This window comes from Rana temporaria, chromosome 4 (genome assembly GCF_905171775.1).
Source record: "Rana temporaria chromosome 4, aRanTem1.1, whole genome shotgun sequence".
Lineage (NCBI taxonomy): Eukaryota > Metazoa > Chordata > Amphibia > Anura > Ranidae > Rana > Rana temporaria.
The window spans coordinates 29920068-29941949 of record NC_053492.1 but is presented as its reverse complement, the minus strand read 5'-3'; the positions used below and the strand labels follow the sequence as shown (position 1 = coordinate 29941949).

Sequence of the window (21882 nt, the reverse complement as noted above, 5' to 3'; positions counted from 1 at the left end):
TGTCAGTGGTTGTTCCGGCTACCCCTCAGCTTCCAGAAAGACTAGTAGGAAGGGGGTAGTCTTATATGGCGAGTATATCCCAAAACCAAATGTTTTCCTGGAAAAATAGGTGGTCGTCTTATACGCCCAGTCGTCTTATATGCCGGCAAATACGGTACCATACATATTACACCCGCTTACTAAAGAAACACTATCATCCACAAGACATTGCTGACGCATTCAGTCATTATTACGGATCTCTGTATAAATTAGCAGATGATCCACATACCACCCAACCAAAACCAGAAACCATACAGGAATTTCTGAAGAATGTATCTCTTCCCCAACTGACTCCAACACAACTTCTACACCTCAATTCCCCCTTCACATCTGAAGAAATGTCCCGAGCCATTGACACAATGCCTTTAAACAAGTCCACTGGTCCTGATGGATACATAGGAGTGTATTACAAAACTTTAAGAACATTCTCTCACCCCACCTTACCGATATATTTAATGCTGCAGCTGCCTCCTCCTCCTTCCCTTCAGAAATGTTGAAAGCGCTTATTATTACCCTCCCCAAACCAGGGAAGGAACCTTCTCTACCTCAGAATTTCCATCTGATCTCATTGTTAAATAATGATTTGAAATTGTATGCAAAATTAATTGCTCTAAGGGTGATAGATATATTGCCACAGATAATTCATAATGACCAATCTGGGTTTACAAAGGGTCGTCAAACGACTGATGCCACTAGACGTTTAATCAATATAGTTCATCAAGCAAATTTGAAGGGAACGCCTTCTCTGCTCCTAGCCCTGGATGCAGAGAAGGCGTTCGATCGGATACATTGGGGGTATCTTGCAAGGATGTTGGAAAAGTTTGGATTCAATAGCACAAAATTTTCAGCAATTATGGCTCTATATACTAACCCATCTGCTCAGGTTTATACTTCAGGGGTGCTCTCCACTCCATTTAATATTACAAATGGAACTCGCCAGGGGTGTCCACTTTCACCGCTAATCTTTAATATGCTTATGGAACCTCTGGCGAGTTACATATGCATTCACCCCCAAATCGCAGGATTTAGGTTTGGATCATCGGCACACACCATTAGCTTGTTTGCTGATGATGTCATACTTATGATCACAGACGTGGAGAAATCTTTGGCAACAATACACCTAACACTTAAAATGTTTAATGGTATATCCTACTACAAAGTAAACGATACTAAGTCATTTATTCTGGGTATTAATGTCCCCTCAAAAAACAGATGCAAACTGGAACGGTTATATCCATACATGTGGACCAACACGGGAATAAAATATCTAGGCATCACCTTAACACCTAAGACAACTGATTCATTTAAGGCAAATTATTCCACATTCTTAGACACTCTTCATTCCAAACTCTGTGATTTAACAAAGACAGAATTGTCTTGGTCAGGAAGGCTCGCAGCCTTTAAGATGGTTCTGCTCCCACAATTTGTATACTTGTTTAGAACTATTCCAATCCCAGTGCCCAACACCTTTTTTCTGAAAGCTCAGTCCATGATTAACCAATATCTCTGGCAAGGGAAAAGAGCAAGATGTGCATTCTCTAAACTAACCACCACTAGGAAGGCTGGGGGAGTTGGATTGGTGCTACTCAAGGATTATCACATTGCATCAATACTTGGCTCCATCAAAGCCCCAACACTAGGTGGAAGGAATTTGAAAAAATACAAATTAAAGGAGGCGACCTTTATCACTTTCTTCTAGCCCACTCGCAACGCACGCTTTCACACTCATCACTCTCTCCTACTATAGAGGCATCACTTCAAGCCTGGTCAACATTACTGACCATGCCTACTCAAGACTTAATCACCTCCACAATTTCTCTACCTACCTATAGCTTAGCCCACATCATCCCAGACTTACACATCTCAAGTTGGGTGGAAAAGGGAATAAATAGACTTGAGGAAGTAATGATTGGCCCAACTCCTAAAACCTTTGGAACACTACAAATAGAATATAATTTGTCCAATTTAGAATGCTACACTTATCACAGGATCACACATTTACTAAGCTCAGACTTGAAACCATCAATACAGTTACCTTGGCGGGTGCTCCAATACTACTCTAACCTTACCACCAAGATTAAAGGCATTTTATTGTTCTATAATCTGTTAAATAACAAAGACATGATGTCCAAAACCTCCCAAATGATTGCATGGGAGAGGGATCTAGACTTTTTTTATTAGGTGGTATCTAACGCCCTACAGAATAGCCAAATTTTCCCTGCACAGCTCTAACACCTGTTGGAGGAATTTTGGAGCAGTTGGAACACTGTACCACATACTCTGGTCCTGCCCAAAATTAATTGCTTTCTGGAAGGGGGTGTATGACACAATTGCACAAGTATTGAAAATCAAAGTACAAATGATGCCAGGAAATGCATTATTATCTTTGGACATAGATGTAACAATAATGCGACATTGGAAAGATCAAATGACTCCTTTACTGAAGGAAGTGATAAGCACAACTAATACCCATGCAGCGCACGAGATGTTATACTCCTTAACCCAAAAAAATCTAATCAAACCCAATAAAATTTGGGGGAAATGGGTGGATTGGTATACAGAGACGCAGAAGAGTTAAATAAGTTACTAAAGTGCATATCGCAGTATTTCAAAGATACATTGTTCTGACTGTCTTCTTTTCTTTAATTTATTTAATTTCTTGTTCAGTTACTTTAGCTTCTCTTGTATGTCTTGTTGATAAATCTTGTTTTAGCACTTAGATTGTCACTAACCCATCTGATTAACTAGAAGCACCAACCTTAACGGGAGAGGTGGGGGCTGCGGCACTCCTACTGGGCACAGCATGATCCCGACTGGGGTGCTGGGGGGGGGGAGTCCACATTCCTTGCCCTTATATTTCATAAGTTTACTATCTTTATATCACTCAAGTATGTCTGTATGTCACTTACAACTTTATTACTGGGAAACCTTTTAATTGTACCACATATCAAAGAATTAATGTCTAAGTGATCCTTTTTTTTTCCTTCTCTTTATTGTCTATATGTTATCTTTGTAAATTTGTTTAAATTCTCAATAAAAATTATTGATTTAAAAAAAAATATTCTAACATGTACAATTTTTACACAAGGCATGTAGTAATTTAAAAAAAAATACTATTTCTATTCAAACCACAGCTGCTAAAGTTTCCTAGGCTGTCAGAAAAAGACAATGCAATAGTCATTTCTCTTTGCTAGGTGAGAACCCCCCCCCCCCCAAAAAAAAAAGTGTTAAACACTGCTAGAGGAATACTGACACTACAGTTTCCCACATCAGAGCACCATGATTCCACCAGTAAGCTAATGAACCAGATCCTGACAAACATGAAGCAGGAAAAGATGAAAAAAACAGTTATCTGTTGATTACAGAAAAAGAAAAGGTAGGCAACTGCACCAAACTACGATAAAATGCTGCAATGTACATAGATCACCCAGAGAGAATAGTCCTCTCCATGGGCCAGATTCACAAAGAGATATGACGGTGTATCTACAGATACACCATCGTATCTCTGACTTACACTGGTCCTATCTATGCGCCTGATTCATAGAATCAGTTACGCATAGATAGGACTAAGATCTGACAGTGTTACACTGTGTTACACTGTCGGATCTTTTTTTCAATTTAAAAATGGCGCGGGGGCGTTCCCGCTGATTTACGATAAATAATATGTAAATCAGCGAGATACGCAAATTCACGAACGTACGCGGACCCGACGCAGTCTTCCTACGACGTTTCCGTAGCGGCGTACCCGTCGTATACTTACCCCTTCTTTTATCAGGCGCAGCCAATGTTAAGTATAGCCGGCGTTCCCGCGTCGAATTTGAATTTTTTAACGTCGTTTGCGTAAGTCGTTCTCGAATACGGACGGACGTCGTTTACGTAAGCGTCGAAACCACTGACGTCCTAGCAAAGTCAGTGGGAGCAATGCACGCCGGGAAATTTCTCGGACGGCGCATGCGCATTTAAATCGGCGCGGGAATGCGCCTTATTTAAATAGTACACTCCCCTAGCCGCGGAATTTGAATTCCGCCGGGGGATTTAGGATCCGCCGTCGCAAGTTTGGAGGTAAGTGGTTTGTGAATTAGCCACTTGCCTCCTAAACTTGCGGGAGCGGATCTTAATTCACGTAGATCGAGCGGATCTATAGATCCGCTGAGCTACGTGAATCTGGCCCCATATGTTTTTGTTTTAACAAAAGTGGAGTTACCCCTAACAGGTGGCATGGTGTCTGGTCAAGTGGCTTGTGCTCATCTAAAGCCGCTCATACTTATGCATCTTAGAACTCTTCCGCAGAGTGATCATTACACATGCTGGGCACACTCTGAACCAATCGCTGTTAGCCGGGTATTTGGTCAAAAATATAGAAGTCTTGCTGATGGCTGGGAACACTCTCAGACATGCTCCCCATCGCAGGTGTACCTTAAATACCACCCTGCTATTTGCTGGGGAAACCAGCCTTATCTTACCATCATCCTGCTGATAGCTGGAATACAGTGTCATGCGGTACCACCAATAATTGGGAGCGCAGATCCTCATTTTTTGTGCCATGAATACCACCCTACTGGTAGCTGGGGAACCTGGTATCATCCTGTAACTTGTGGAATATACGGTACAGCGATCAAAAGGATTGAAACATTTCTGACTGTGAACAGATCTTATATATGGCTAAAATAGCAAAGTGAATAATGAGACTTGTATATCATAATAGCAAACTAGAAAAGTTACAATTTCTGGGGAAATTGTGCGACGTGGTCTTGCCTCCACCAATACTCCTGACTGGAGACAGTGCCCCTGGAGATGTAAATGTGATCCAACAGTGTGTCGATCCAGTTCGATCAATTGCCCCATCAAAAACTGCACCATCAAAAATGCACCATCCTATTTGCCCCATCAAAAACTGGTTGCTATGGAGGGTTGCTATGGACTGATGGCTATGGACTGATGGCTATGGACTGGTTGCTATGGACGGTTGCTATGGACTGGTTGCTATGGACGGTTGCTATGAACTGGTTGCTATGGACTGGATGCTATGGTCGGGTTGCTATGGTCTGGTTGCTATGAACTGGTTGCTATCGACTGGTTGCTATGGATGGTTTCTATGGACTGGTTGCTATGGACTGGTTGCTATGGATGGTTTCTATGGACAGTTGCTATGGACTGGTTGCTATGGACTGGTTGCTATGGACTGGTTGCTATGGATTGGTTGCTATGGACTGGTTGCTATGGATTGGTTTCTATGGATGGTTGCTATGGACGGTTGCTATGGATGGTAGCTATGGACTGGTTGCTATGGAGTGGTTGCTATGGAGGTTTGCTATGGTCTGGTTGCTATGGACTGGTTGCTATGGACTGGTTGCTATGGACTGGTTGCTATGGTCGGGTTGCTATGGGCTGGTTGCTATGGAGTGGTTGCTATGGAGTGGTTGCTATGGAGTGGTTGCTATGGTCTGGTTGCTATGGTCTGGTTGCTATGGTCGGGTTGCTATGGACTGGTTGCTATGGACTGGTTGCTATGGACGGTTGCTATGGACTGGTTGCTATGGACGGTTGCTATGAACTGGTTGCTATGGACTGGATGCTATGGTCGGGTTGCTATGGTCTGGTTGCTATGAACTGGTTGCTATCGACTGGTTGCTATGGATGGTTTCTATGGACTGGTTGCTATGGACTGGTTGCTATGGACTGGTTGCTATGGATGGTTTCTATGGACAGTTGCTATGGACTGGTTGCTATGGACTGGTTGCTATGGACTGGTTGCTATGGATTGGTTGCTATGGACTGGTTGCTATGGATTGTTTTCTATGGACGGTTGCTATGGATGGTTGCTATGGATGGTAGCTATGGACTGGTTGCTATGGAGTGGTTGCTATGGAGGTTTGCTATGGTCTGGTTGCTATGGACTGGTTGCTATGGACTGGTTGCTATGGACTGGTTGCTATGGATGGGTTGCTATGGTCGGGTTGCTATGGGCTGGTTGCTATGGAGTGGTTGCTATGGAGTGGTTGCTATGGAGTGGTTGCTATGGAGTGGTTGCTATGGTCTGCTTGCTATGGTCGGGTTTCTATGGACTGGTTGCTATGGATGGTTGCTATGGACTGGTTGCTATGGATGGTTGATATGGACTGGTTGCTATGGACTGGTTGCTATGGACTGGTTGCTATGGACGGTTTCTATGGACTGGTTGCTATGGATGGTTGCTATATGCAGAGTGTGCTATATGCAGAAGTTACGCAGAGCCCAAAAAAACAGACCCAAGTTTCCCTTAGCCTTGTGTGGGAGGAGCCAACTCACCTCACAGCTGTTTGTGAGGAGTTATTAAACTCCTCAGCGTCTCCTAGGAAACCAATTGTTTGGTTTGAGGGCTCTCTGTAAACACAACAGAAAATCAGGATTTTTTTGTAATACTTGTCCTGTTCAAATGGTTGTATTTTAAAAACTATAAATCGTACAGCGAATATCTTTATATTGTGTAAATCACATACCTACATTTTGATGTATAGTATGTCTCTGAAATATTAAAATTGAAGGCACAGTCGCAGTTTATATATTGACCTAAACATTTTTGGTTTCCTGACTGTATTTTCAATGGAAGTCAATGGAGGTCAATTGTTGGCGTAGGTTGCAAACAAATTGTCGTATTGTGAAAACGGTTTGGTCAATTGCTTAGTCGTGGACACGTGTAGTGGCAGCAGGGATAGCTGAACGTTTTGATATAAGATTTGTGTAGTTTGGCTTGAAAATGAGGGAGTGGTCGCAGTTTACAAATGATGCAATGATTTTTCAGTTTCTCACATTTCCACACTCAAAGCTTCACCGTTCATTCCTATGGGAAAATGTTGCCGCAAAAGCGTCGATATTTCGCAAACGATTCGGCAAAACGTTCCACAAAGTAATAGCAACGCGATCAGGGAACAATCAGTCCCCCTGGAGATGTAAATGTGATCCAACAGTGTGTCGATCCAGTTCGATCCATTGCCCCATCAAAAACTGCTCCATCAAAAACTACCCCATCCAAACTGCACCATCCTATTTGCCCCATCAAAAACTGGTTGCTATGGAGGGTTGCTATGGACTGGTTTCTATGGACTGGTTTCTATGGACTGGTTGCTATGGACTGGTTGCTATGGACTGGTTGCTATGGACATGTTGCTATAGACAGGTTGTTATGGACGCAGGGGCGGACTGACCATTGGGGCTCTCGGGCACTGCCCGAGGGCCCCATGCCACTAGGGGGCCCCATCAGGGTTGTCAGCCTTATAAAACCAGGGACAGTATGTAAAAATCTGTGTTTTTTTACATCTGTCTCTGATATGTCTGAAACCGACATGCTTTTGATGTGAAAATCTAGAGATTTTAACTGCCCTGCCTCTGCACTGCCTCCTGGCATGGTGGCCATCTGTAAGCCCGGGGGCCCCATAGTCTTCTATTGCCCGGGGGCCCCATGAGTTGTCAGTCCGCCCCTGTATGGACGGTTGCTATGGACTGGCTGCTACGGACTGGTTGCTATGTACGGTTGCTATGAACTGGTTGCTATGGACTGGTTGCAATTGATGGTTTCTATGGACTGGTTGCTATGGACTGGTTGCTATGGACGGTTGCTCTGGACTGGTTGCTATGGACTGGTTGCTATGGACTGGTTGCTATGGACTGGTTGCTATGGAGGGTTGCTATGGACTGGTTGCTATGGACTGGTTGCTATGGACAGTTGCTATGGACTGGTTGCTATGGATGGTTGCTATGGAGTGGTTGCTATGGACGGGTTTCTATGGACTGGTTGCTATGGACGGTTGCTATGGAGTGGTTGCTATGGACTGGTTGCTATGAACGGTTGCTATGGACTGGTAAATTTGGACTGGTTGCTATGGAAGGTTGTTATGGTCTGGTTGCTTTGGACTGGTTGCTATGGACGGTTGCTATGGACTGGTTGCTATGGACTGGTTGCTATGGAATGGTTGCTATGGATGGTTGCTATGGACTGGTTGATATGGACTGGTTGCTATGGACTGGTTGCTATGGATGGTTGCTATGGAGTGGTTGCTATCATCTGGTTGATATGGTCGGGTTGCTATGGTCAGGTTGCTATGGACTGGTTGCTATGGATGGTTGATATAGACTGGTTGCTATATACTGGTTGCTATGGATTGGTTGCTATGGACGGTTTCTATGGACTGGTTGCTATGGATGGTTGCTATATGCAGAGTATGCAGAAGTTACGCAGAGCCCAAAAAAACAGACCCAAGTTCCCCTTAGCCTTGTGTGGGAGGAGCCAACTCACCTCACAGCTGTTTGTGAGGTGTTATTAAACTCCTCAGCGTCTCCTAGGAAACCAATTGTTTGGTTTGAGGGCTCTCTGTAAACACAGCAGAAAATCAGGATTTTTTTCTTTTAATACTTGTCCTGTTCAAATGGTTGTATTTTAAAAAACTATAAATCGTACAGCAAATATCTTTATATTGTGTGAATCACAAGACCCAGACCTACATTTTGATGTATAGTATATCTTTGAAATATTGAAATTGAAGGCACAGTCACAATTTATATATTGACCTAAAAATCTTAGGTGTTTTCATTTGAATTTCAATGGAAGTCAATGGAGGTCAATGGACATTGTGGGTTGCAAACAAATGTCCGTATTGTAAAAACAGTTTGGTCGATCGCTTAACACGTGTAGTGGCAGCAGGGATAGCTGAACGTTTTGATATATGATTTGTGTAGGTCGGCTTAAAAATGAGGGAGTGGTCGCAGTTTACAAATCATGTAATGATTTTTCAGTTTTTGACATTTCACACTCTACCGCTCACCATTCATTCCTATGGGAAAATTTTGCCGCAAAAATGACGATATTTCGCGAACGATTCGGCGAAACGTTCCACAAAGTAATAGCAACGCGATCAGGAACAATCCAAGTGTCTCGATATATTACTCGTCTATGTAGTGTAAAAACTGTGGGAGGAGTTAGGGTGGCAAATTTGGCTATAATAAGACTAATAATATATATGTGAGATAACAATAAGTGCTCTTGCTATGCAAGACCACTTAATTAAAGTGAAAAAACTTTAGTGTCACAACTGAATATGAGTGCAAAAAAGGTAAAGGAAATAAGGAAGAAAAGTCCCACTGCATTAGATGAGTGAAAAAACAATCCTCATTATATAAAGATGTCCTTGTGAAGTTATTCAAATGTTCATCCAAAAAAATAGGTAGAAGGATATAGCGAACTTCATCCACCAGAAAAAGGCACCCAGGAGTAGTGTTGCAGTCTCCTTACCCTAATAGGCCTAGTACACACGAGAGGATTTATCCGCGGAAACGGTCCTCCGGACCGTTTCCGCGGATAAATCCTCTGGCGGATTTTGATCTCATGGTTGTACTAACCATGAGATCAAAATCCCCGCGGAATTCCGTCCGCGGTGACGCGTCGTGCCGTCGCCGCGATGATGATGCGGCGACGTGCGCGACGCTGTCATATAAGGACTTCCACGCATGCGTCGAATCATTACGACACATGCGGGGGATGGATTCGGACGGATTGATTCGGTGAGTCTGTACAGACCAGCGGATCAATCCGTTGGAATGGATTCCAGCGGATCGATTTCTTAGCATGTCAAGAAATTTTGATCCGCTGGAAATCCATCCCCGGGGAAAAAAATCAGCGGAAACAGATCCGCTGGATCATACACACCAGGGGATCTATCCGCTGGAGCCGGTCCGCGGATCAATTCCAGCGGATCGATCCTCTCGTGTGTATGGGGCCTTAGTGTGACCACTATTACAGTGGTCTCAGCAAGCGTGGGGATTTTAGGTCTCCCTCCTGACCTTTTGTGGTATGCCTGGGGCGATGTTCGTTTATCTCAAATGATCAGAAAAGAGAGAAGACTATAGCATAATACCAAAGTGTAAATGTTAATGGGCTAAAAAGCTATGGGCTTAATCCTCAAAAACCCGGTGCAACGTAACTTTTGCCATTTAAGTTACACCGCTGCAAAATCTCTAACTAAGTGCCCGATCCACAAAGCACTTACCTTGAAATTTTGAGCGGTGTAACTTAAATCCGGCCGGCGCAAGGCGTTCCTCTTCAACTGGGGGCGATTCCCATTTAAATTAGGCGTGCTCCCACGCCGGCCGTACTGCGCATGCTCGTGACGTCATTTTCCCGACGTGCATAGCGCGAAATTACGTTACGCCGTGCTTTGTGGATCGCGACGGGTCAATAAAGTTGCGTCAGGAAAAAAAAAAGATACGGCGGGGAAAAAAAATTCAAAACAAAAAAAAAACGCGTCGCTGGACAGAAGGGTCTGATTTTACAAGGTGTAAACAGTTTACACTTTGTAAAAGCAGCCCTAATTTTACACATGCAACTTAATACTTACGGAGAAAAAACTAAGCTGAAAAGCTTCGTGGATCTCCGTAAGTGCTAATTTGCATACCCGAGGCGGCATTTCGACGCGAAATGCCCCCAGCGGCGGATGCGGTACTGCATCCTAAGATCCGTCAGTGTAAGTCCCTTACACATGCCGGATCTTCTGTCTATCTCTTGGAAACTGATTCTGTGGATCAGTTCCAAAGATAGAAACAGGGATACGACGGCGTATCAGTAGATACGCCATCGTATCTCTTTTGAGGATCTGGCCCTATGCACTTACAAGACCATGGGAATAAATAGCGATGTAAACAGATCTGGCTGTAATGGAGGTGCGGCGGCTTCACCTCCTTCTCCTGCCTGTGTGTGCTCCGTGCTTCCTTCATTTTCATTTTTGTATCACAAATTGTTGGTACTGGCAGCTATTCATTTATTGTATTTACACTCATTATTGGTGTTTATTATTCATAATCATATCGAGCGCAATGTTTTCCTTTTGGAATTTTTTTTGTGATCATCCTGTAACTGTCCTGCTTATAGCTGGGAATATCTCCACTCACGACCCTGACAGAGATCCAGTAGCTGACATCCATTAGTAAACCAAATTAAAGACAGTAAGAGATAGGTCCTATAAAGGAGGTCAGAAAAGGAACATGGGGCCAGATTCACAGAATAGATACGACGGCGTATCTCCTGATACGACGGCGTATCTCCTGATACACCGTCGTATCTCTTGTCCTATCTATGCGGCTGATTCATAGAATCAGTTCCGCATAGATAGCCCTTAGATCCGACAGGTGTAATTGACTTACACCGTCGGATCTTAGGATGCAATACTTCGGCCGCCGCTGGGTGGAGATCGCGTTTTTTTTCCAGCGTCGGGTATGCAAATGAGCATTTACGGCGATCCACGAAGGTTTTCGCGTTCGTTACGTCGTCGCAAGTCTTTTTTTCCCGTCGCAAAGTTAGTCATGCTTTAACATGGCTTAACTTTACACAGCCCATGTTAAAGTATGGCCGTCGTTCCCGCATTGATTTTGAAAAAAAAAATTCCCGGCGTAAGTACGTTACGCACATCGCGATTCACAAACACGTCGGGAAAATCGGGCTGCGGTAATTTCGCGCAAAGCACGTCGGGAAAATTGCGAACGGAGCATGCGCAGAACGTCCGGCGCGGGAGCGCACCTAATTTAAATGGTACACGCCCCATTTGAATTGGGTGGGCTTGCGCCGGACGGGTTTACGTTACACCGCCGCAAGTTTACAGGTAAGTGCTTTGAGGATCAGGCACTAATGCTGAAAACTTGTGGCGGTGTAACGTAAACACGATACATTACGCCGCCGTAGTTTTTGGTGAATCTGGCCCCTTGTCTCTAAATCAGCCTCAAAATTTATGGAAGTGTGGACCCATGGGGTAGAAGCAAGGGCGGAGCTACCAGAACATGTGCTGCCATGGAATCAGAAAAGTATGTTCAAGGCCGGGTTCACACCTATGCGAATTGAATGCGTGTTTCCCTGTATTCAATTCGCATAGCAGGAGAATGTGACTGGCTCTCTATGGAGCCGGTTCACATATTGTCAGGGCCAAAGCGCTGTACTTCCTCCTTTAACACACCAGCGTAGTAGATTGGCTTCCCGGCGGCTAACTGGGCACTTTAGGCGTGTGCGCATACGCATGTGACCTCTCGGGGCCAATCACCAGCGTGACCGCCCTATTTAAACCAGCTCCTGTCAGTAGACAGGTTGCTGGTTTATCGTCAGCTACTTCCTGAACCTGTGTCTCTGGAAACCATTTCCTGTTGGAATTCCGTTCGACTCACCTCTCACCTGGAACCTGACCTCGGATTGCTTCACCACTCTATTGAACTCTTCTGACCCCGACCTCGGCTTGTGACCTGGACTCTGTTGTTGTTTCTCCTGCCCTTGAACCTCTTGGCTTGTGACCCGGATCTGCTGTCTTCTCTGCTCCCCGAACCTTGGCTTGCACCCCGGACTTTCCAGTTTGTTTCTTGGACTCTTTCAGTACCGGTTATCCGGCTTCAGTATCGTTTGTTCCTGTTTCCGTCTGCAGTCACCCAGAAGCACCTGTCATCTACAACCGTCACCGGTCAACGCTTCTCCACTGGCACCGGTACCGCCTCGTGCTTCCGCCACCTGTTCCAAAACTCAGTGGGCAGGGCGCGCTTAGTCGTAAAGGTGAACCACCCTCGGCAGTTCGGTCTCGGTGAGTACTTGATTCCTGATAGTATAAACCAGCCGAAAACAAAAAAAATGTCCGAGACCGACAGGGTGCGTTCACCTTTCGAGACACTTTGCCAGCAGGTGTCCGCGCTTACCGAGGCGGTGCAGAAACTTCAGGAGGGATATGTCCAAGTCGATGGCCGTCTACAACAGTTAACTGGGTCTCCTGGGGTAGCACCCCCACCTGCTGCATCTGCTGTCGGGACTTCCTCATCACAGTCCATTCCCAGTTCAGCTGTCGGATTGATCCACCCGGAACCTCGGGTCCCTCCTCCGGAGCGTTTTTCTGGCGAACGCCGAAAATACCGGGCGTTCAAAAACGCGTGTACTTTATACTTAGACCTCCAGCCTAGAACTTTTTTCTCCGAGGCCGTGAAAGTTGGATTTGTTATTTCCCTCTTGTCCGAAGAACCCCAGGCTTGGGCGCACAGCCTAATGGAAAAACGAAGTCCGATCCTAGATTCACTGGACTCTTTCTTTGATCATATGGCTCAGTTATATGATGACCCGCAGCGTATGGCTTCTGCTGAGACCGTCCTCCATAATCTAACCCAGGGGAGGCGTCCGGTAGAGGATTATACCGCGGAATTCCGCAAATGGTCAGCTGACACCGGCTGGAATGACGCAGCACTAAAATATCAATTCCGCCAGGGACTCTCAGAAACTCTCAAGGATGAGTTGGCAAGAACCGAGGCTCCCGCTTCGTTAGAGGCCTTGATCCGCCACCCAGCTGGACCGACGTTTACGAGAACGACGCACTGAGCGCTTCCAGACTTCACGCCCTGCTTGGGTTCCACCCAGGGTAGTTCCAGCTGCATCCCCTCCTGTGGCTCCTCAACACGGCAGTCTTCCAGACCCGGAACCCATGCAACTCGGACTGGTTCGAACCCCTCTCACCAGTGAGGAAAGACTGCGTAGACGCCAGAATAACTTGTGTCTGTATTGCGGTGCCACCGGTCATTTTCTTCGCACCTGCCCCATAAGACCGAGTAAGTTCCCGATTCAACCCGTTTTCAACCTTCATGTCTCAAATAGTTCTCAAACTCATCTTGTACTCTTCGTCTCTTTACAGCTACCGGAAAAGACCATCCGCCTCCCGGCCATCCTTGATTCAGGTGCATGCAGTAATTTTCTGGACTCCAATTTAGCCCTTAAACTCCACATACCCCTTCGCAATAAGGATCAACGCCTGCAAATACATTTGGCCGATGGCTCTCTTCCTAAATCGGGACTAGTCTCACAGGAAACTGTGCCTCTTCTAGCCATTACCGATTCAGGTCATCAGGAATTTCTACGACAAGATCTCATTCCTTCACCGCTTTTTCCTATTATTTTAGGACTCCCCTGGTTGCAAACACATCAACCTTGCATCGATTGGCTGAAGAAAGAGGTCAACTTTACATCTTCCTTTTGTGCCCAAAACTGCTGCGCACCCACGGTAGCCACCTGTTCAACTGTGGTAACCTCACCTGAACTTCCACCTCACGTCCCCTCTGTTTACCATGAATTTAAAGACGTTTTTGATAAACAGCAGGCTGACTCTCTCCCTCCCCATCGGCCTTATGATTGCCCGATTGATCTTTTACCTGGCTCTGAAATACCTTTCGGCCGCATCTTCCCGTTATCTGAAACCGAGCTTGCGGCTCTTAAGGAATACATTGACGAAAACTTACAAAAGAACTTTATCCGACCTTCTTCTTCTCCAGCGGGGGCAGGTATCTTTTTCGTTCAAAAGAAAGACGGCTTGTTACGACCCTGTATCGACTACAGAGAACTTAACCGGATCACCATCAAAAATAGGTACCCGTTGCCTCTCATACCAGAGCTTTTTCAGAGATTTTGAGATGCCCAGGTGTTTTCCAAATTGGATCTGAGGGGTGCCTACAATCTTGTTAGAATCCGAGTCGGGGATGAATGGAAGACCGCCTTCAGGTCACGGTTCGGTCATTTTGAATATCTCGTCATGCCATTCGGGCTCTGCAATGCCCCGGCCACCTTTCAACATCTGGTCAATGATATCTTTCGTGAGTATTTGGACGATTTTTTAGTTGTATACCTGGACGACATCCTCATTTTTTCCCCTTCTCTTGAGCTTCATAGGCACCACGTCAAGAAAGTTCTTACTATCCTCAGGAAACACAAATTATTTTTGAAAGCCGAAAAATGCGAATTTGAAAGAACGACGATACAGTTTCTAGGTTTTGTCATCTCCACCGGCGGGGTCGCCATGGATCCCCAGAAGATCAAAGCCATCTTAGACTGGCCGACACCAGTGGATAAGAAGGCAGTGCAGCGGTTTATTGGCTTCGCCAATTTCTATCGGCGATTTATCGTCGGGTTTTCTGCCATCGTGATTCCTATCACCAAACTTACCCACCAAGGCAGCCATTTTCACTGGTCACAGGAGGCTCAGGAAGCTTTTGAGAAACTAAAAAAGATTTTTCTTCAGCACCTGTCTTACGGCACCCTGATCCAAAGTTGCCCTTTACTTTGGAAGTGGATGCCTCTGAGACAGCCCTAGGAGCCATTCTTTCACAAAGGCAAGGGTTAAAGTCCCTACTCCATCCCGTGGCCTTTGCCTCCAGGAAACTAACAACTCCAGAGAAGAATTATGACGTAGGGGACAGAGAACTCCTCGCTATCAAATTTGCCCTCGAGGAGTGGAGGTACTTGTTAGAAGGAGCAATTCACCCGATTATAATTTTTACGGACCATAAAAATCTCGAGTACTTGCGCTCCGCAAAACGTTTGAGACCTAGACAAGCTCGATGGGCTCTTTTTTTTTACGATTTAATTTCCATATTACTTATAGGCCTGGTTCGAAAAATGGAAAGGCGGACGCACTTTCCAGGATGTTCCCAGAGACTCCTTGCACAGCGGAACCAAGTACCATCCTGCCTTCTCGGAATTTTCTCGTGGTTTCTGAAACTGATCTGTTAAATTCCATCAAAATTGCATCCAGACAAATCTCCGACCCAGTATCATCGTCACTAAAGGAGCGCGATGGCTTATTTTGGCTTCAAGACAGGATCTACGTTCCCACCGAGATCAGGCAATCAGTTCTGAGCACCTTCCACGACCGTAAGTTAGCCGGTCATTTTGGGGCAAGGAAGACCTCTGAACTACTTTCCCGTTATTTTTGGTGGCCAAAATGGAAACAAGACTGTAAAACTTACATTTCTTCATGTGCAATCTGTCAACGCAACAAGGGTCCTAAAACCAAGACCTGGGGGTTACTTAAGCCTCTGCCAGTTCCAGAACGTCCGTGGGCTGATATTGCTCTAGATTTCATCGTAGATTTACCTCCATCGGAGGGCTTCACGACAATCCTGGTAGTCGTGGATCGCCTGTCTAAAATGGCACATTTTCTACCCATGGTTGGAACCCCTTCTGCTGCCGAAACGGCGAAAATTTTCTTCAAAGAAATCGTTAGGCTTCACGGGGTCCCCAAAACCATTGTCTCAGACAGAGGGGTCCAATTTACCTCTAAATTTTGGAGAGAGCTTTTCAGATCCCTGGAAGTCAAAACATGTTTGTCATCGGCCTACCACCCGCAAAGCAACGGGCAAACGGAAAGGACGAACCAAACTCTTGAACAATACCTCAGATGTTTTTGTTCTGCCTCCCAAGATGATTGGTCATCTCTATTGCCCACCGCGGAGTTTGCCTACAATAATTCTGTTCACACTACCACCAACCAAACACTCTTTTGGGCTAATTGCGGTTTTCACCCGGCCTTCCTGCCAGACCCTCTCCCGGAGATACCTGTCCCAGCTGCCCAGGAACGTATAACCACCTTACAGTCTAACTTTCGGAAACTCAGGGATGTAATGCAGCAAGCCCAAGAGGATTATAAGAAATTCTATGATAAGGGAAGGAAGGACTGTCCCTCTTTTGAAATTGGGGAAGAGGTCTGGCTCTCCGCGGCTAATTTGAAGTTGCCAGTTCCTGCCCGGAAGCTAGGTCCGAGATTCATTGGCCCGTTTAGAATCAAACGCAAGATCAACGAAGTAGCTTTTGAACTTTCATTACCCAACTCTTATAGAATCCACCCGGTTTTTCATGCCTCCCTCCTAAAACCTACCATCCCCGACCCTTTTCAGGGAAGGGCAGCTCTTCCTGCACCACCAGTGGAGATTGATGGAGAAGAGGAGTTTGAGGTCGAGGCCATTTTGAGCTGTAGAAAAAAGGGGAGACAACTCCAATACCTGATCAAATGGAGGGGCTACCCTCCAGAAGACAACTCATGGGAACCTTCAAGAAATGTGCATGCCCCTTGGCTAATTCGTGTTTTTCACCAGGAGCATCCGGAGTTGATGGCCAGTTTAGGCGTCCGGAGTCCGCCCCTTGGGGGGGGGGCACTGTCAGGGCCAAAGCGCTGTACTTCCTCCTTTAACACACCAGCGTAGTAGATTGGCTTCCCGGCGGCTAACTGGGCACTTTAGGCGTGTGCGCATACGCATGTGACCTCTCGGGGGCCAATCACCAGCGTGACCGCCCTATTTAAACCAGCTCCTGTCAGTAGACAGGTTGCTGGTTTATCGTCAGCTACTTCCTGAACCTGTGTCTCTGGAAACCATTTCCTGTTGGAATTCCGTTTGACTCACCTCTCACCTGGAACCTGACCTCGGATTGCTTCACCACTCTATTGAACTCTTCTGACCCCGACCTCGGCTTGTGACCTGGACTCTGTTGTTGTTTCTCCTGCCCTTGAACCTCTTGGCTTGTGACCCGGATCTGCTGTCTTCTCTGCTCCCCGAACCTTGGCTTGCACCCCGGACTTTCCAGTTTGTTTCTTGGACTCTTTCAGTACCGGTTATCCGGCTTCAGTATCGTTTGTTCCTGTTTCCGTCTGCAGTCACCCAGAAGCACCTGTCATCTACAACCGTCACCGGTCAACGCTTCTCCACTGGCACCGGTACCGCCTCGTGCTTCCGCCACCTGTTCCAAAACTCAGTGGGCGGGCGCGCTTGGTCGTAAAGGTGAACCACCCTCGGCAGTTCGGTCTCGGTGAGTACTTGATTCCTGATACATATCACTGCAGCAAGTCCAGTGCGGTGTGCCCGAAAAACGTGTGCTTTTTTGGTACGTTTCAGGTTCCATTTCAGCTCAAAATTCGGGCTCAAATCGGACCTGAAACGATGAACCAGCACGCACCGGACCCCTGCTGTGAGACAGTGTAAACCCAGCCTTAATGTTTTTAAAAATCGGTACTCACTAAGTAGCTATTATCTTACTCACGAGATTGCCAATCACTTCAAAAACAAGATTGATGCAATTCATGGGGCATCTCCACTGCACAGATAGCTATCCCACTTAACATAGCCTGTACAAAACCACTCTCAATATTTTCCTCTTTTGATCTTGTTACTACAGAAGAGGTCGCTAAAGTTTTCTCAGAAGCCTGCCTTACCGCCTGTCTGCTAGACCCTGTTCTCTCATTACTACGGTCACATTATTCTTTGATTCCTATGCTTCCTCTCACACATCTTTAATTTCTCGCTCTCTGCTGGCACCTTCCCCTACCCTCTAAAACAGGGGTCCTCAAACTACGGCCCATGGCGGGCCACATGTGGCCCACCGAGGACATTTATCCGGCCCACTGAGTGTTTTTGCCGCCGCTGCCCGTCTGTTACTTTTTTCCAACATAAGAGATGGACGGCCTGGCAGCCAGCCTATCATTGTTGGAAGAGGGAGAGGCTGGAAGAGATCAGACTGCATTGATGGGCAGTCTGTATGTCTCTGTGTGGGCAAAGTTATTGCTGGTACAGTATATTGTTTTTGTAGCGCTGTGTATTTTGGAATCCCTAGGAAACAATGATGTCAAGAGTTTGTTGATTTAACTTTACTTGTTCTTCATTTTAAATATTGTACAGTATTTGTTCCCGTTTTGTTTTTTCACTTCAAAATAATATACAAAAAAAGGATGCGGCGCCAATGAAAACACAAATGCCCTGTAAGGCAATAATAGACTCAACAAAATCAATAAGACTTGGACAGTAAGTACATGTGAAGAGATCAAACAGGAACTTCCCCACAATCAGGTAAGTCCCTAGATCAATATATCGTGAATAGTGAGTGTGTTTCTTTATAACTCAGACCACATTCCCAATCGACCGGGAAAGTGAAATCCACAAATGCAGAAAAAATGTGCACATAAATAAAAACAAATAATTGTGATATTCATAAAGTATTAATAAAAAAGAACAATGGTTGTCATGAACCATGAAGTCCCATTCGTTGCATATAAATAATTTGTATGCATGAAGTTTATACCGTCCTCATGGAACATCAATCTTTATGGTAAGCGATGTATTATCTCCAGACAAAATCAGCAGTAGAAATAAATAAGTTGTGCCCTTACCGGATGGAGTAGACCCACATCTCACCGTACGGTGGGGGGTCTTCAAGGCTTGCGTAGGCCGATTGCCTTACAGGGGTAACTCTCCAGGCACTCCTAAAGCTCTTTTCCGGTAGGACCTTTCCACTCTGGTTGGACCTGGAATCTGGAACTGATGACAATGATGATGGTATTCCTGGAGGTAGTTGGAGTTCTCAGGGGATCCAGTATACCAATATAGGTTAAAAAGAAAAGAGAAAACACCTCCTCATCGCGTAAAAAAATTATTAAAAATTTCAAAAACAAGGACAAGCTTCCAAAAGCCTCAAATAAGGGAATCGCAATAACCCATTATCACACCAAAAAAAGCACTGCAAAGCAATCTCAGCATCAAAGCACACACACTTCAGAGAAGGATAAAGTAGCTATGCGCAGTGTGGGATGGATATGATCAGATGCCCGACCGGTTTCGTATCAAAATACTTCTACTGGGGTGCATATCGAGATATGCACCCCAGTAGAAGTATTTTGATGCAACGAATGGGACTTCATGGTTCATGACAACCATTGTTCTTTTTTATTGACACTTTATGAATATCACAATTATTTGTTTTTATTTATGTGCACATTTTTTCTGCATTTCTGGATTTCACTTTCCCGGTCGATTGGGAATGTGGTCTGAGTTATAAAGAAACACACTCACTATTCACGATATATTGATCTAGGGACTTACCTGATTGTGGGGAAGTTCCTGTTTGATCTCTTCACATGTACTCACTGTCCAAGTCTTATTGATTTTGTTGAGTCTATTATTGCCTTACAGGGCATTTGTGTTTTCATTGGCGCCGCATCCTTTTTTTGTATTTTGTTTCACAGTTTTTCCATGTTGTGCTGGCAGCCTTACACATTTTTTACCAACACATTGTAATACTACGCAAACTCCCTCTACTTAGGGCTACCAAAATACCAGATGGCGCGTCTACAAGTCGTCCAGAACACGGCAGCCAGACTGGTAACAGGTAAAAAGCCGTGGGAATCAGTCGCCCCAGTCTTGAGGTCCCTCCACTGGCTGTCCGTACAGGACCGGGTGACATTCAAGACGCTCTGCCTCACCCACAAATGTTCACAGGGAAAAGCTCCTCAATACTTATGCGAGAAAATAAAACCGTACGTCACCAAGCGCATGCTTCGGTCAACCAACCAAAACCTTCTCCAAATTCCTAAATCCCGCTACAAATCGAAAGGAGAACGAAGATTCTCGGTCCAAGGACCACGGCTCTGGAATGCTCTACCCACGACCATCCGCTTGGAAGAAAACCATCGGGCATTCAGGAAAAAGCTAAAGACCCACCTCTTCTGAAAGATCTGTACTACTCTGGATGACAAGCGCCTTGAGGCGATTAAGTTCGCATTTGCTGCGCTATACAAGTTACTCACTCACTCACTCACTCACTCATATAGCGCACTATTATATATATATTTTTTCACTTCAAAATAATGTCTCGGAAACCTCCTCCTCTCCATCTACACCTCTTCCCTTGGTCACTTGATAAACTCCCATGGCTTTCAGTATCATCTCTATGCCGATGACACCCAAATCTATCTCTCTACTCCTATCTCTCTACTCACCTCAAACCATCAGTCTCTTCTCGTATTACTAACTGACATATCAGCATGGATGTCAAACCACTTCTTCAAACTCAATCTTTCTAAAACGGAGCTCATAGCATTCCCTTCTGTCCATGCCCCCTCCCCTGACTTCTCCATCAAGAACAATAATACAACTATCAGTCCCTCCCCTCGTGCCAGGGTGCTCGGTGTAATCCTGGACTCTGAGCTGTCCTTTGAGCCCCAAATCCAATCACTTTCCAAATCTTATAGATTTCACCTCCGTAACATCTCCAAAATATGCCCCTTTTCAAATGCTTGAAATCACTAAGACGCTTATTTACTCCCTTGTTACCTCGCCAACCCCTCCACTGGCTTCCCATTGCCAAACAACAACATACAAAGCCATTTACAACTCTACCCCAAGCCCCAACCTTGTCTCCAAATATCACCCAAACTGTCCTCTGCTAATAACTAAATCTTTTATTTCTCCCATCAATTCATCAATCACAGTGATTACCTTTTATTCCACCACCCCCCTCCCTATTAGATTGGAAGCTCCCAGGAGCAGGGCCCTCCCAACCCTCTTGTATTGATGTGTATTGTTGCTGTATTTTCTCCCTTTTATTGTAAAGAGCTGTACAAACTGTTGGCGCTATATAAATCCTGTATAATAATAATAAAAATGTATCTAAGCATTTACCTTTCTTTCTGTCTACCTTTAATTTATCTCAAATCTATGATTAATTGGTATCTATTTATACAATAGATCTATAGATAGGTTCACCTCACATCTAGTAGTGTATGTATGTATGTATGTATGTATCTACCTTTTTGCCATCATTTATATGTAGCTTATACAGGATAATTATAATTACAATTTTAATGTCAGCCTAATATAAAGCAAATAAAGTTCTAAACAAACAGTCAGGAACAACAGTTCTTACACTGAGCGGAAACCCCACAGAGGATCCATAAGAAGACGACGGTGTGTAGAAATATCATTCTCATGATTCAGAAATTCACCTAAAGGAAAATGTAGGGAAAATAAACAAAACTGTTATCTTTCTACAATAAAATGTTAGGTGTAGCATAAAACTGTATTTGCTGTTTGATTTTAGAAATCTCAGGTTTGTGTAGACCTAACCATTAAAACTCAATCATCATAAAGCATAGGTATAATTAAGCTAGACTTGCTCTTTGATTTTTGAAAGATAACCTTTAATTGGGCATTTTAGTGTATGTAAAACCCCAAATTTGTGTTTTTAGTTTTCAATAGCGCAAGGAAGCATTAAAA

The 21882-nt window shown here is 44.9% G+C and overlaps 1 protein-coding gene across 1 annotated transcript in view; it reads right to left on the bottom strand.

Annotated features, from left to right (window-relative positions):
- The window catches only part of LOC120936074 (fucolectin-like), a 58819-nt gene that overhangs the window by 24771 nt on the left and 12166 nt on the right, over positions 1–21882 (bottom strand). The window contains exon 2 of the mRNA XM_040348178.1: positions 21533–21611. Within this exon, the coding sequence (XP_040204112.1) occupies positions 21533–21596 (64 nt within the window). The 5' untranslated portion in view covers positions 21597–21611. The remainder of the gene's footprint in view (positions 1–21532; positions 21612–21882) is intronic.